The 17,641-nt window shown below is 40.7% G+C and overlaps 1 protein-coding gene across 1 annotated transcript; it reads left to right on the forward strand.

Moving 5' to 3' along the window:
• Nucleotides 1-2,588: 2,588 nt before the first annotated feature.
• Nucleotides 2,589-10,063, forward strand: LOC306858323 (retinoic acid-induced protein 1-like; the record flags this gene model as incomplete). Its single annotated transcript, XM_079398784.1, has 4 exons — nt 2,589-8,336; nt 8,970-9,063; nt 9,832-9,881; nt 9,998-10,063. The coding sequence occupies 4 exons, from the start codon at nt 2,589-2,591 to the stop codon at nt 10,061-10,063; spliced, it is 5,958 nt and encodes a 1,985-aa protein (XP_079254910.1).
• Nucleotides 10,064-17,641: the final 7,578 nt, after the last annotated feature.

The following is a 17,641-nucleotide window of genomic DNA, read 5'->3' on the forward strand; positions in this document are numbered from 1 at the left end:
GTTCTTTCAAAGGTCAGTAAAAAGCCGCAGTGATGTCAATCAAAATGACATCTCTGAAAGATAGGCCTCACGCCTGGCCAAGACAGACAGTCCAGTTGAAAGACTCCGATCTGATTAGTATCTTTCAGTCCACTGTGAACCATACAAAGCCATATGAGCCATGTCTGGGAAACCTTATATAATACTATTTTTAACCCAAAATTGTCTCTAGAACATGCTATTTGCCTTTGGATTCAAGCTGTAATGTTCTTACTAAATGAACGCATCTAACTTGTGTAGTTCTTGCAGGAAACAGATTAAATTTGGTCCTCAAATTCAGTTCATGTCCTTAACGGACTGCGCTGAAATTGAATCGACCCCCTACCCTGACCTTCACTCCAACCTACTTTCCTTCTTCCTTGGCATCTTCTTTCCTGACTCAATATTTGCTTTGGTTGAAAGCTCCTTATGTGCAGATTGTCTTTCTTGTGCCTTGTGCCCCTCAATCTCATAACTAAGCTGTTTTATGAAGGATTCAGAAAATGCCAGAGAGCTGGTTTATTGGTTTATTATTTCTCAAATCCATCAGTGTGAGAGTATTTCTTCACCTTTTTTCTAAAGCAGGGAATTTGTATTAATACAGATCTTGACTCCATGTGCTCCAAACAACATGAAGCCTTCATGGAATCCTCCAAATCAAATTAGAACGTCATAACATATTCTATTTATACATGCAGTCACTCTACTGTTAATGAATGATTGCATTTTGTAGTGAAAAATCTCATGGGGAATTCTGCCTTAAAGTACGTAGAAGCTCATTGAGCTCACAGCTGGCTTAAACATATTCCTCCACAGTCTCTGTTTCTGAATCAACAAGCCTCAAAAATACAACATGAAGAAGAAACATGGCAAACAGCGCCTACGAATCATAAAACAGGAATAGAATTCTACCAACGTATCTTTTTTGAAGTTGGCATCCATTCACACCTACTTTGTAGCACTACAGAAATCTAAGTTAGGGAAATATAGCCATAGATTTGGACCCTTTTTGGATATGGGCCAGTCCATGCTGCTACAGTCATGTTAGTTCTACAGTAAGAGTATCTTTGTCATTATTGGGGACCCCAGGAGACAAGTTCTGCCCTCTCAGCAGACCTAGAAAACTTACTGTACCTTTTAGACCATGCTCTCAACAGTTCTGTGGCTGTGTCAGCAACACAGCCACACACAAGTCTTTAATCAGCTGCACACAGTGGATGTCATGCAGTATGTTCAAGCAAGATGATCTGAATGCCAATGATTCCGCAAAAAAAGTCTTTGTGTGGGAACAAATTTAATTTTTAACTTAAACAAATTAATGCAGTTGCAATAATATGCGGAAGGGAAAGCAAGATCAATCACGTCACTTGCTCACTCTGGCCAGCTTGTACATTCCACCACATACTGTATGCATTTTTAAAGGCTTAAAGCATAGATCCCAAGTGGTCCGATTTGGGTCACTGTGTAAACAAGCAGAACAGCAAACAAGCCCAAGTGAAGCAGTAGTGGATGTTGGGGCCTCTCGGGAGGCTGCTAAGAGGGGAGCACGTTGCTCTTGGGCCTGATGGCTTCAGACAGTGCGCTAGTGAGATGAATAATGTGTGTGTCTGATGGGACTGGGCGGCCATCCCTCGACAGGCCTACAGCACTGGAGTGGAGAAATAGAACAGCCTCCATCTATGCCTACAAAACACACACTTGCTACTTTGAACTCACTGCTGAGAGAAAAGAATATTACCAGAAAATCGCATTGCCAACTGTATCAAATTACTGGGAAAGATATATGCAAATAGCGCAGATCGAAAACAAAGTAACACCAATAATAGAATCCTTTTATTGCACATGCACAATATTGAATATAATGCTGATTTATTTTAATCTAACACTTCATGAACCAATAATAAAATGCTTTGCTTGTTTGTATACATGGTCCTCATAAACAAATATTTTAAAACCAATGTGTGTTTAAGAAAATGTATATAATAAATATAATATAATAATAATAATAATAATAATGATAATAAGGTCATAAACTCCTAATTTATTGCTTATTAATAGTTAGTAAGGTAGGTGTTAAGTTTAGGTGTTGGGTAGGATTAGGGATGGAGAATATGGTCATGCAGAATACGTGCTTTATAAGTATGTATACAACCAATAGGTTAATAATAGGCATGCTAATAAGCAACTAGTTAATAGTTAGAATTGGTCCCTATACTAAAGTGTTACCTAATAATAATACTGTAGCTGCACCTATCCTAGGTATTTACCACAGAGGATGTTACCACCAAAACGTAGACTAGATAGACTCAGATTCCTTGATTCAATGATTGATTGCAGCTGCAGTAAGGGAGAGTAAAATTGTATAGTCTCATTGAGAGATATATGATTTGATTTTATGAATGACAGAGTGTGTGTATATTCTAATATGATTTGTTTTAGGACAAACACAGCAATGAATTCAAATTAATTGAATGAGAGAATGATCACTGACAAGAAAAAGAAGCCACTAAGCACAGCCTCTCTCTTTCTATTTTTTCTCTCTCTTTCCAAAGAGCCCCCTAGCCGGAGTCATGCAGTCCTTCAGAGAGCGGAGTGGTTTCCATGGCAACCAGCACTGCTACCAGCAGGAACCCCAAGAATTATCGCGCCTTGAGAGTTATAGACATCATCACAGCCAGTCCAGACAGGGCTATGAGCCACACTCTCTAGCTGCTGCAGGGATGTCAACAGCGGGAGCGGGTTCTAAAGACTGTTATGGACAGCAGACCTATCCCATCTACACCAGCACCAGTGGTCCTCAGAATAAAAAACCTTATAGAGGAGCCAAAACTCCAAACCAGCATCTGCAGGCTGGCTACACCAATCACATGGGCACTGGATACACAGCCCTGTACATGAGTGAAGGTCACTTGCAACAAAAATGGGATGAGTCACCTCAGATGACCCAGTTTGAGCAGGACATGGGGGGACGGCTGGAATCTGGGGTCAGTGGGTCATCCCAGTACCTAGAGCAGAACATGCTAGCTATCTCTCAAAGTCAGTGCCATCTACCTTCACAGTCCTCTGCCCCAGCCTATACAAGTCCCCATCAACAGGGCCTCCCACCCAATCCAGCACCATCTCCTTTAATGTATCCACAGGGTCACCTCAATTTCCCCCAGCACTCGCAACACCCGTCTTCATCTTCGTCATCTTATATGGAGAAATGTAATGCAATGCAGCATGGCTACAAAGGTTATGGTATACCACCTAATGCTCAGTATGGAAGACAACTCGGCAATCACAGCAGTCTAAAGCAGAGTGGATACAAACCTCAGAATAATTACGGTTATCAGCAAACTCCATCAAGGTCTGGATTTGAACAGGGTTCCCTGCAAGGAATGTCTGGTACACAAGAGAACCTTCAGAAATTCCAGCACTATAATCAGCCCCAGCAAAACTACTGCATAACAGATATTTCTGTTAGGTCACCAGAACAATACTATCAGACCTGCAGTCCAAGCTCTAATCATTCACCTGCAAGGTCTGTGGGAAGATCTCCCTCATACAATTCCACACCTTCCCCCTTAATGCCAAACCCTGATTCATTCCAGTATGGCCAACCTCCCATCAACCCCGGGACTTCATCATCCACAGGTTTACAAGACCAAAATATGCTGATGCCTCCTCATACTCATTCATCACCCAGTGTGAACCACCAGTCCCAGAGCTATTCTGGCTCCATGAAAGAACGATTTTCAGAAAAGCTCTTGTCAAACCCCAGTTTGTGGAGCCTCAATGCCCTGACGTCTCAGGTTGAAAACATCTCCAACAATGTCCAGCAGCTGCTGCTTTCTGAGGCCCTTATGGCTAACAAAAAGACCAGCAAGCGAAATCATCCAAAAAAGGGAGAAGACTATAGAGGTCAGTTAAAGGGAATGGAAGAGTCATCTTATCCTGAGAACCAACATGGTCCTCCTCCAACTGATGCTTACACAATTTCCAGGTCCATGACAACAGAACTGCAGGAGGGAGGATACTCTAGTAGCACTGAGGACCAGATGGACAGGAGCTACTACTATTTTGGTCAGGAAAAGGGTCAAGCACAAACACAGACACACTCACGTCTCAGTCTTGACATGGTGTCTACTTGCTCTTTAAACTCAGCTGATGATATATCTGTTAGGTCAGGTGACTCAGTTCGAAGTCTCCAGAGTGTAGCGTCTGAGGATAATCTTAACTGTGACCCAAGAGTACAGAGAGTACTGACTGGAGAAGAGCCCAACAGCTCTCTCCGTTGCATTAGAGATGAGAGGTCTCCTATCAGTGTAACAGCTCCAAGTCCTATGAAGCAAGAGAGCAATTCACCACCTGACATAAAGCGTTCAGAGAGCACTCTGAAGGAGAACTTTGAGGAGTCAGCATGGACTGAGAGGATGGCTGATGAGGAGGAAATTGGACAAAGAAAGCTGTCTGCAGAGCATGAGTGCAAAGGAGAGGTTGCAGAAAAGCAAGAGAAGTGGCTGGAGGATGAGAAAAGTCCTTCTCTTTTTCATAAAATAAATAAACCAGTATTAGAGGAAACTTATTCTTATGAAACAGAAGAAAATATCTACCAAGGGCTGCAAAACAAATTTGACTCAGAAAAAGAACACTCATCAGAGATGGACTGTTTTTCTGATCTTAATCACAAATGTAATGAAGGCACAGAAATAAAATCAGAAAATTTAAAATCAGAGCCACAGACCAATGCTGAAATGCTTGTGAAAACATCATCCAGCATTTCAGGCACTGATCTGTATTTGCCGGAGAAAGAAGAACATTCAAAGAGTGAGGATTCCATAGAGAACCTCACATGCACTGAGGGACCAGTGGACACCCTTGAGGAGCAGCCGTCTCTCCTCTCCCATAATTCCACTGAGGTGAGAGATGAAAAGGAGAGTCTGACAACCTCAGAGGAGGTCGTTAATAATAGAGCAAGACCACAAGAGTCCTTTGCTGAAGTCTGCAGTACATTTGAGGAAATGGGAAACATGCCACAAGTCAACACAGAAACAGCAGAATGCTTTGCCAAGGACACACAACACAGAGGCAACGAAAGGAGGTCAGCTATATGTGACAGTGCACCTCAGCCTCACACTGCCAAGAGTGGCTTCTCAGCTCTCAATGAGAAAACAACACCTTTGGCTCAGGCTAGGGATCATCATATCGATCGTAGTGATGCAAAGGTACTGGAGCCTGACTCTCCTCAGTTGCCGGGCAAGTCAATACTGCACTCTGCACCATCTTGGGCTGACACCCCACCCTCTCCCAAGAAAGGGGATGAGGATATGGAACCAGGGATAAGCTGTCCCAGTGCAGTGACTCCCTCAGCCAAACCAGAGCCCATGACCCCATCTGCACATACGAGAATGTTTGGTAAGAAACATGCACGGGGCAGGAGAAGACTAATGCATTCAAGTGTGGGAATCAGAAGGCAGCTAAGTGTAGAAGGAGACAGTGCTCTACCTTCTGCCCAAAATCCCAGTATGCCCTCCAGCAAAAGCACCCTTATTCTTGACCAGATGGAAACTGCCCACCAGGATATTAGCAGTCAAACACCTTGTCAAAAACTTGTGACAGAGAGTTTACCATCACGAATGTGCACTCGTTCTTACGGTTCGCAAAGTAGCCCAAAAGTCTGCCCTCAAGAGAGAAAGAAACCAGGTCCAAAACCAGGTGTGAAGCCAGGTCCAAAACCAGGTCCAAAGCCTGGTCCAAAATCAAATCTAAAACCTGGACCGAAGCCTAGTCCAAAATCAATTTCAAAACCTGGTCCAAAACCAGGACTTAAACCTGAGGTTATGCCCAGTGTAAAACCTGGTCCCAAACCAAGTTTAAAATGCACAGGACCCACAGAAAATGCGAAACCTGGTTCAAAACCTGCTTTAAAGCCAGGTACTAAACCTGGTCCTAAATCTGTTTCTAAACTAGGCTCAAATACTGCAGCTTTAGCAAGAGAAATACTTGTTCCAAAGCCAAGTCAAACCACCGCAGAGTCAAAGACAATTGAGGGCTCAGTACCTAAAGGACCAGGCCGACCAAGAGGAATCACCTCTAAGACCAAATCAATAAAGCGAGATGAAATTGTTCAGATTACAAAAGACCATACCAAGGACACACACTGTACACGTGAACTTATTTTGCAAGATGTGACCACAGCATTAACTTTGGACACACTTGTTGGTGTTGTGGACACCACTAAGGATGAAACTGTGGGTTCCACTTTGAAATCTACTCTAGACAGCAGTTGTGTGAAGTCCTTAGCAAGAGATCAAAAGTCCATGGTGCTGAGATCACGGAAACAAACCAGAGAAAAGCTGACTGAAGTTAAAGAGCAAGAGAATGATAAATCAACTGAGACACCTTCAGCAATGTTCATAGACTCACAAATATCAGATGTTATTGTGGATCAGTCATGTAAGACTGAATCTTCAAATCTTGAATTACCTAAGCAGAAGGATGTTTCTACAGATTCACTTCAACAATCAAATGAAGAGGTGATTTGCCTCAAAAGAAAACACAGTCTACCGTCCTCAGAACCCAAAAAGAGAAAGAAAGGTGTACAAGAAAGTGAAGTGAAGACACAGGAGCCTCCATCAGATACAGTCACAGGAGTCTGTAATGCAAAGGGAAAGCGAAAGAGGGGACAACACTTGCAAGCAGAATCTGAAAGTGTCACTGTGACCACTGATAATCCTCCCACTGATGACGGCGGTGACATGCCTTCTGTACCTCCTCAATGTCCCACTAAAACCAAATATTTGCCGCCTCGGAAAGGCAGGGGACTTAAATATGAGGCAATGGTTCAGAAAATCACATCCCCAGGGTCCAAAAAGCAACCTGTAAATATCCAACCAGATACTGTACCAGAAGAATCAACATTAAAACCAGTGCCACATGTATCAGAGCAGAAAGAGACTATGAACGCCCCTGAGGTGACTCACGAGGTGGACGAGAGTACAATAAGTACACAAGAGACCCAAAATACAGGAATTCAAACTCCAAGGAAAAAGAGGAGAAAGTGGGCCACTGTAGAGAGCAGCGAGACACCAGATGTAGCCCTGGAGGCTGGGAGCCTCGTTATCAACACACCAAGGCTAGCCAAACAGAGAGCCATTAAAAACAACCATGAAATGCATCTGAAGCAACGAAAGAGGAGAAGAAAAGGCAATGAACCACCAGAAAGCATCCCCATTGTGGAGCAACAGGAGCCTATACAGACTGATATTTTGCCCCCACCTCCACCCACCTTCTCTTTACCAGAAACAGGTGAACAGACACGGTATGAGGTGCCACCAAAAGAATTATGCTTACCACTAATAAAAGCCAAACGAGGCAGGCGGCCATCACTCAAAATCAAACAGGAGGAACTCTCAAGTCAAACAGAAGATGACAAAGGAAAGGAAAAAAAAAAGCCTGGACCAAAAAAAAAGGTTATGAATGTTCTCAAAGTTGTAGTGAAGAGGCCTAACTTAAAGACAAAATGCAGCAATGCTCTCTGCCCAACAGTGAAAGGAACATTATCGGACTTGTATCCAGCAATGAGTAACGAAAAATGTTCTTTTAGACCATATGTACACATTGACAGCTCTTTGGAGCCAGCATTTCTTTGTACCATCGTCAACAGGCCTGAGGAAGAGCAGATGCTCAGCCAGGCAAGAAAAAAGAGTGCAGCTAAAATGAAAAATCTAGTCACAGTTACCAAGGCAGTATCAAACTCCTCGGTAATGCTCCAGGGGCCCTTAGTTAACAAAAGCCTAATTGACAGGTGTCTAACATGCTGCATATGTGGAAAGCCAGCAAATTACAGAGAGCTTGGGGACTTGTGCGGCCCCTATTATCCTGAGGACTGCATACCACGAAAAATGCTGTCATCAACACACAGGAATGATTTCAGGCAAAACAGCAACTGTGCAAATGAGACGGAGGTCAGCTGCATCACAGAGCAAATGAACTCACAGGGTGCATGTGAGAAGGATGCCTATCAGGAAGGGGCAAGTGAAGGACACAGTGGGCATCCCAGGAGGGGGAAAAGGGCAATTAGGGAACAGTTAAGAACCCGTCCCACTTTGCGGATGAGGTTCAAAAGGCTGCTGCTGTTGCAGAGAAGACTTAGTGAAACTTCTCCCTCTGTTGGTGAGGAGGGCAGTGGAACGGCTCTGCAGAAACTGCAGACGGAGGCTGAGGTGAAAGAGCACTGGGCTCATGAAGCTTGTGCTGTGTGGACCACAGGCATAATACTTGTAGGAGGCAAACTCTTTGGGCTGATGGAGGCTGTTCAGAAATCTGCACATGCAGTAAGTGCTTCATTAATAACTTCCAGAGCAGATTTCAGAACATGTTTTGATGTTTGGAAGAGTATACTCAGAAATAGCTATATACACCACACTGTATCCCACAATGCAATGTGCCTGACTCAAATGAAAACAAAACAACTGAAATATCATGTGTGAGCTTTTTCTAAACAATGACAGAACACACACATATTAGATTAAAAATAAAAATAACAGCATTTCTGAGATGAGGTTGATTTGATCTATATTTCTGACTTATTTCTTTTTTATTATCTGTTTTTCTTTTTATTTATTATATAATTAAAAAAAACACCTTGCTACATATACAGCGTTAAGCTAATTGAGACTTGTTATAGCTCTTGCATATCATTGCTCTTCTGTTGATTTTGATTGCTTCCATTATCCTCATTTGTAAGTCGCTTTGGATAAAAGCATCTGCTAAATGACTAAATGTAAATGTAAATGTAAGTATTAAAAAGAACCCAGTAATAATAATAATATATACATTGACTCTAGTGGGTCTGGAATTGTATTAGCTATACTGTATTATTTGCAACTGGTGGTGGCTCAGGGGACTGTCAGGGGAAGAGTCGATATTTTAGAGAGAAGCTCCTCAGGCTTTCTGTCTCATCACAGAAATGCTCCAGGTGCCAAGGTGAAGGAGCTTCCATCTGCTGTAGCTGGAAGAGCTGTACTCAGAGCTACCATTATGTCTGCGCCAAAGAGATGGGTAAGAGTTTTGCCACTTAAAAGTGTGCTGTGTGTTTGTTTACAATATTTACTGTCCATCTAGTGACTCCACCCATGAAGCTCTGTTTAGGAACTAAGCAGGGTATGCAAGCATGTATAATTACTCGATTCCTCCTAGACTCGTATACCATAATTTCAACTATTAAATTACTGAGTGGAAGGTTCTGACTTACAGGTTACAACAACTAACCGCACTTTTATGGATTCGTTTGTGTGTGTGTGTGTGTGTGTGTGTGTGTGTGTGTGTGTATGTGTGACCTTTGGCTATAGGTAAATTTTGACACTGGTGCTACCAGAATAATTTTTCTATAAGGTACTTTGCTTAATTAGCCTTATGCACATACATGCCCATATCTAGTTTACCTAATATAATTCTTGTGACTAGTTGTTCCTTGGAAGCTCTTACTGTAGCTTCCTGGGAACTGGTTTGACTGATAAAAACCTGTGTACTCCAAATCCCAGAAGTTGCATAGAAATGCAACTGGCAGATATCGTCGGCTCTGGACAATATGCACCAGATGGTTCATGAATGCTCCATGGCATGTCATCCAAGGCTGAGACTAGTTCCCCTCCATCGTGAATTTCTCTGTGCCATCAGAAATTGCCATCATAGAAAGTGGTGGTTACATTACTGGATATGGGTTTAGTCAGAAATGAGAGCGACATGGCCTTGCTTTACATTTCCAATGGCATCTTCTAAATTCTACCTTTAATTCTTTGCCTTTCTTTCCTCTGTATCTTTTTCCAGGCTGCACATTTCAAGAAGAGACCTTCTCTATTAGGTGTCCAAAGCACAAGGTAAGCAGGTGAATTGATTTCACATGCAGCAAAGGACATCTCTGATCTAAAAGACACCCCCATTATACCATGAACTTCAGTGTCCTTGTAACATTCTACCACCTCCCTAACAACAGCGAGGAGTGAAACTAGACAGCAGAGCACAGTTCCTCATCAGCACCATCTCTCAGGGCAACAGATGAGCCCTGAGCATATCTCACCCTTATCTGTCTGCTATTGACTGGGCAGCTCTCCACTGACATGAAAAGTTAGTGAAAGGATGTTAATTAAACATTCTAGACTCTCTAGGTCTCCTTGTTCCCCTTTAGGAGCCACAAACTTTAAAGAGCAGAAAAAAGAAGACATTTAGAAGTGCTGCCTGATGATTATTACTCGATGGGGAACGGCCAAATTTTTCACTCAAGGTTTTGGATCTTGCCTGAAGCAAAAAGCCATCCAAAAACTTTCAAGCTCATACTGATTTTTTGAAATTCCTAAACCCAAAACATTCTGCATTATTTTACTCGCCCTTCATGTCATTCCAAACTCTCTAACAGGAACATCTCTGAAGAATCTTTACACAGATCTTTTCCAAACAACCACTGCTCACCACAAATGTCAAGTACTTGTGCATTATATTCCGAGTCGTTAAAACACAAGTGGGAACCAACAACGTAAATCCAGGTCAAGGTGCCATCTTGGTGCCACTGTAGATGGGACTATAATCTGGTCCTGGTTATATTATGACTTCAAAATGACTAATTCTGTGTGCTGTTTATGGTGTTTTGTTCTTTTCGAGCTTGATAGAATTGTGCTGTATTTCAAAGAGCTGCATGAAGATTCTTCAGAATGTTTTCTTCTGTGTTCTACTGAAAAAACAAAAAGCATATGGGTTTGGAACAGCGCCAGAATTAATGGAATAATCCAGGTTCAACACAAGTTAAGGTCATTTGATAACCCTTGTGGCGTAATGTTGGCCAATATACACATTTTCAGTTAGTTGTTGTGCCGGGCCATTTGTGGTTGCAAAGGTGTTCTGAGTGTTTTTTAGCATTAGCCTACTCTATGCATTTGCTAGGGTGTTGTGGGTTGTTACTAGATGGCTACGTAGCTCTCTAGATATGGCAAGTTACATGTCCAAGTTTAATACTTAGGGTTAGTGATTTGTTCAAATCCCTAACCTAAGCTTTCTGTAGTAATATTCATAATGCTCTCCGTTGCTTAGATTCACATGCCTCTTCATTCTTTTTATACTCTTCCATTTTGCTGGCCCATGCGCCACCTACAGGTAACCTGTGAACAACAACAGAGGTAGGTCAGGGAGAGAGAAAGGAAAAAGGATAGACTGAACAAGAAAGACCGAGAAAATGGGCATTGCAGAAAGAGAGAAAGAGAAATGATATTCAGCAGTAGTACAGCTTCCTCTCGGAGACAGCAAGACAAAACCTGGATGGAGATCAAAACACCCCACCCTCCTCTTTCCCCCTCCCTTCCTCTTTCGCCCTCCCACGACAAAGGAAGAGGAGAACGGAACGAGAGAGAAAGAGACAGACAAACAGAGCAAAGGAGAAAGTTCAGAACAAGCAGAGAACACATCAGCAGGGGGATCTAAGGGCTTTGGGTCTCTGGGATGCCAATTTGCCGCTTTAATGAAAGCGAGCAGTAGAGATACCACCCCCGTCCAGGTCTCCCAGACAATCTACTCCTCCTCTTCATCTTCCTCTTCTCCTCTGTGCTCACACGCATTCAGTGGCGAGCTCTGTTTTAGGTTCACGTGGCTTGAGAACATGGCAACAGCAATGGCGACGCTTTAGGTCAGGCCGAAGAGGGGCAGCACTGCAGGCAGGGCAAGAGGATGATGCTGTTTTTTCCCTGTTCTTGCATAAGGAAAAGCTCCATTTGCATTTCTTGAAGGCAATGCCAGATCTGGCCAGGCAGCAAAAGGATGGTGGTAAATTTAGGTTTTAGACTTCGGTTCGGAGTAAATAAAATGCTGCTTCCAATAAAATGTCGTTTTTCAATCTCATGTTCATCCGGTGATCACAGGAATCATCTCTAGTCACTGCACTGACTAGGTGACGAAAAATGAGTGCTGTCAAACGATTAATCGCGATGTTCCATTGCAGTCAGATTTTGAATGAACATTATAAATGTAGTTCGAAAGAGATTCTCCATACATTTAAAAAGTTTAAATCTGGAAAATCTTTCTGTATATGTAACTTCAGATCATGTGAAGCACATCCGAAGTTCAGTTATTGCAGCTGTGATCGGATCACCCGAGATGGGTGTGTGATATTACCAGACGTAAACAGATCCTAAGTTAAGCATTTCGGGCTGAACTAACAGCCGATGTTTGTTTGGAACAGCAGAACGTTTGATGAATATCAATGCAGTCCTTCCTTGCAAACACAGTAACAAGGGCAGCGGATGCGTCGCGGTGTGAGAGAGATGCTGATTACCAGCGATGAAGAGCAAGAGGATTAGTTCAGAGATCAGAGAGAAAGCGAGGGATCGGACCCAGAGCAGAGGAGGGAAAGAGAATGAGCGCAACGGCAAGAAAAGCTGCGGAGGAGGAGAGATACATAAAATAAAAATAGCATCCATGCCAGCACAATTAGGAAATGGTCCTGCAGTGTGTTTCAGAGAACGGGCCGGCTGTAGATCCCGGCTCGACGGTGCTTTCATATCGGCTCAGCGGCCACTGCTCCTGCGCAGGCAATTAGAGAGCTCATGCAATGCGTGAGATGCACATAAACAATGCGCATATAGTGCTCCCCTGCTGCCGCTGCCGCATACATAACACCCGTGTCATGCACAGAGTGCAGATATATAATAATAATAATGTTTTATGTATAATATATCTATAGTAATAAGATCAACTCTATAATAATTGCAAAGATGTTTTTAAAATAATAATAATAATAGTTGTTGTTATATACTAATTGTGTTATTGTTGCTATTATTATTATTATTATATTAATTATTATTGTTATTATATTACAATATTTTTGTAATTATTACTATGAGTTAAATATTGTATTATATTTAATTTGTGTTTTAAAGTGAGACTAATCAACCAATGCCACAAGTCTTCACATAATTCATTGCTTATACTGATATTTGTTTTGTGGTTTTCCCTCCAAAATGATGTCACTTCCTGGAGGATGATATCATATAGGAACTTGCTCTTGTTAGTTAAAGAAATATTACAAAAGACTAACAGCATGGAAAGTTGACGATGGCATAAAAACAAAATAATATACAAATTACAACAATATTTCCAAGAAAAAATAAGTATTGTTTGCAGCATTTCAAATGAACACATTGTAACCTAAATTAATTTAAAATTCACTTCAGTTTTGATCAATTTGACTAATTAGACGTTCCTCTTTAAAAATTGTTCTTTATATTCTTTGTATTAAGACATATGATCTTTATATTAAGACATATGGGGGTGGGGGGGCTTGAAGGTGTATTATGACCCAGCAATATTTCAGAAAGCTCCAGAATATTTCCCCACTCTTACACATTTCAAATTGTTCTGTTTTCCAGGCATTGTAACATCCCGGCGCATGAGGACTGGTGAATGTCACCTATGCAGTAGAACAAGGACATGCGTCTGGTGCTGTGGACACCCAAAACACTGACAAAAACTGGGGCTTCAGTCGAAGCACAAAGATACAGTAGCAATACCGACCCAAGATCAGATCATCTCTGAATCCATCCGGCCCGGTTCAAACACAACAACCGTCATGGCCAAACGATGAAAAAGGGAAAGACGCTTTTGTTATGAATCCGAATGTGCCATTCTTCCATTTATTCCGTGTTCTGGAGCGGATGTTATCAGTCAGGGACACCTGGTGGCAGATTTGGCCTGCTGCCCCGAGCACTGGCTGGCACAGACGCATTTCCTCTGTGGGAGGGGAATTGAAATTTGAAGATGTCATGCAACATGCACTCACTGGATGTATTTCAATGGACACTTACATGTTACAAAGAAAAAAAAAATGATATTGTACATGGTGTGCTTTACAGGTCTAAATATTCTGATATCATGAAAAAAAAGAACATAAAAATGCATTATTTTAATATATTGCTACTCCAAGATGTAGGCTTATTTTCATGTGCACTTGAAGACAATACGGCACCACTGAGATGTCCAACTGTGCATCCGGATGACTAAAATATCCTGCGTTCATGTTATGTGTATTAGCTGCTCAGCATTTAGGCGTAGTTCCCCCCAAAAATGAAAATTCTGTCATCATTTACTCACCCTCATGTCATTCCAAACCTGAGTTTCTTCTGTGTAACAAACACAAAAAGTGACATTTCAGACCGTTCAGTTCAGTTCAATTTTAAAGTATTTATTTTTGTCATTTTTGGAAAAGGGCAGCTTGGACATTCTTCCAAATAACTCAAATGCACAAAGTCAGTCATACAGGTTTGAAGCGACATCAGAACAAGTAAATAATGTCAAAATTGTCATTTTTGGTTTGAACCTTGAACTTACAAAAGCCTCAGCAATGTGACATGATCTATACCACGAACAGATTTGACATTTCCGTTCACGTTATTTGAGAAATGATGCAGAAGACAACGTGAAAACTGAAAATGAGAATTCATAGTCATTTAATCAGATGTATATGTGACTAACATATTATAGCCTTCACTTCACTGCAGTATAACAGGTAAGAGCGTGCATAGAGATGACAGAACCATCACGTAATTATTTGATTCCTGATTCTAAGTAATTGTGTATATAAGTATTTGATGCTGTTTAAATGTAAGATGTGATGTACTATTATAATTGTGTATAGTATTTCTTAGAGATGTTTATTTTCTATAAAACAAATATGTTATTGCTTACAAAAGTTATTAAAACATTGAATCAAACGGACTTTTTTGGAATTGTATTTGTTCACAGCTCATACTGCAGTGTTTCTGCCATGAAATATAATAGATGTGTGAACATGAACGCTGTCTTTGGAATTGAGATCAAAATCACGTTTTGTTTTGTTGGTGCTCAACACAAGTAATTCAGTGCTATTATCCTTAAAGATGTCTCTGTCTCACAGCCTGAGGTCCGAAATTACATCTGGAGGCATACAGAAACAGATCTATGCCTGCTTGCTTTCTTTTATTTACTCTGCTGGGCGCTTCAGCTGGTTTAGCAAGGTAAAAACAAAACCATTCTGTTTCAGGTTAAAGAGTATTGCACAAATGTTCAGCACATCTCACCACTTGCACACATGACTAACTTCCTATATTTATTTCAGGGGTGAGTTGCATAAACTATATATATTAAGACAGTGCCTTAAGAACTAGTTTGACCAACTAGCAGTTAACCAAATTTTATAATCAGTTTTATATTTTGGATTCAGCTTAGACTAAATTCTGAACAAGTCTTAAAGAACAAAATTAGATGACTAACTTTTAAGACTAGTCTAAACCTTTTATGTAACTAGGCTTTGGAGTATCAAAGGAATATTCATATAGTCATGTTTTGCAGCATATGAAAAATTAGAAAATTTGCATTTGGACAAATGCACTTATAAAGGAAGTCAATGCATTAGCCTGGACTAAATATAAAAATTCACGGTTCTGCAAGTGTGGAAACAAAACCTAAACGCTAAAAGGGAGACCGGGGCTGGTTGTCACATTTCTTTACTTCTATACACAGATATAGGTTACTGTAAATATTTCCACTTTTACTTATAGCCTGTAACACACTCTTGTCGCGAGAACACAGTTCAAGCTTTTAGCTAAAATTTGCCTGAATGTATGTCAGTGCCCTTTTATGGCGTTAATTTGTTTGTCTGACAGCTATAGGAAAAAAAACTGATATAGCGGTATTTTGGTTTGGATGTTTTATAATTCAGAACTGACTATAATTATGCTACCGTTCAAAAGTTTGGGGCTAGCAGTTTTTGGTTCCCACAACATTAGTTTTTAGTTTCCAGAAAGTAATATTTTTAAGATTTGTGTTTGGTTAGCCAGGAGAGTTTTCTTAACGGAAACAGAATGTTCATTTTTGGTTTGTAGAACGTCATTCTAACGTTAATCTAACGTTTTCCTAATGTTATTATAATGTTCCCGAACATTTTCTTAACGCAGGGGTGGGGAATGTTGATCCTGGAGGGCCACGCTCCTGCAGAGTTTAGCTCCAACCCTGAAAAAATCTAGAAAAAAATACCTAACTGCATCCTGAAGACCTTGATTAGCTGCTTCAGGTGTGTTTGATTAGGGTTGGAGCTAAACCCAGCCCTCCAGGATCATCGCTCCCCACCCCTGTCTAAACGGAAATAGAACGTTACTTTTTGGTTCCCAGAATGTTTTTTTAAGGTTTGTTTTTGGAAAGTTTTCTTAACGGAAATAGAACATTCATTTTTTTTGTTTGTGTAATGTGAAAAGGTTATAGAAAGAATTCAAACACAATCTTTGCATATAGGAATTATCTTTGCACAAAACGAATTGATTAAAAATCATTGAATTACGAAATGCAAAAGTGTATACATCATTTAAGAAAAATTGCTATAATGCATACAGGATACAGAAATCCTCCTCTCGATCTATCGTGACTGACGATCTAAATCAGACGATCAGGATTATGGATGACGTGGCTCACATTTTGTTTGTTGGACTGTAGGCTATATGTCATAACTATGACTACTGTAGGTGAGGCCTTCTCTCTGAGAGCCATCAGCATTCAGTGTTTATAGAAACAAATGAAAAGTGTTTGCCTAAGTCAGTATTTATTTTTTTAGAACAATTATTCATCTGTTTGATGTGAGACCCCATTAAGTATCGACACGAAAATGAAGGCATGCTGTTTTACACTTACAACTGAAACACATCTAACCATTGTGCTCAAAGCTACGCATTCAGTAAAGTTTGAGGTTGTACACAGTCTTGAAAAGGCTACAGACACAAAATATCAAGGATTTTTTTGTGTGTGTGCTCCCTATGTAACTCAAGAGTCCAAGTCACTAAGAAAATGATCATATGAATACAGGAAACCCACTCATGATCTTCTGGGTATATTTTTGACGCTGATGACGATGTGCACATTTTATTTGTCGTACTCGTTTCTTTCAACATTTCCGCTTGAGATTAAAGTGTAGGTAATGTGACCACATTATACTTCATTCCCTTTGAAAAGGTTATAGACATAGTCGTTTATACAGGAAACATGTTTGCACAACAGAAATATGTATCAGTATAACAAATACCTAATACTGAAATCCTCTCTTCTAAATATAAGTTTTAATGTTGATTTTGATGGCCTACCCCCTCTAGCTGATACCACTCTATACTTTTTCATTGTTTATTAGATGAAAACTATTCTCAGAATCTGGTCAATGTCGCGAGTGTTTGCAGGAAATCATTATAAGATAATAAAAGGATACTTCTTCTACAAGAGGTTGTTTAAACAGAGATTGTGATGTACTGTAGAGCTGTTTCTGGTGAGACACAAGCCCCTCAATCCTACTGTTTCTCTGTTACATGTACATCTAAAGTTGCACATTACAACTTGAAGGTGGTGTGGAAACACTATTTTCTTTGTCCGCGTCTCTAAACATGACTTTAATAAATAAATCACAGATGTCATGTAGTTAATTTATTGAAAGGTGCATGTTTTTGACTGTTTCAGATGGTCTGCACCAGCACACAGACACACGTTTTCATGTCATCTGACCGAAAGGTTTGATCTTGGGGAAACACGCACAACAGCAGCTGTGTTTTGTCATGATTGTCTTCAGAATTGATCCACTTTTATTAAA

Source organism: Barbus barbus (genome assembly GCF_936440315.1).
Source record: "Barbus barbus genome assembly, chromosome: 3".
NCBI classification, from domain to species: Eukaryota; Metazoa; Chordata; class Actinopteri; order Cypriniformes; family Cyprinidae; genus Barbus; species Barbus barbus.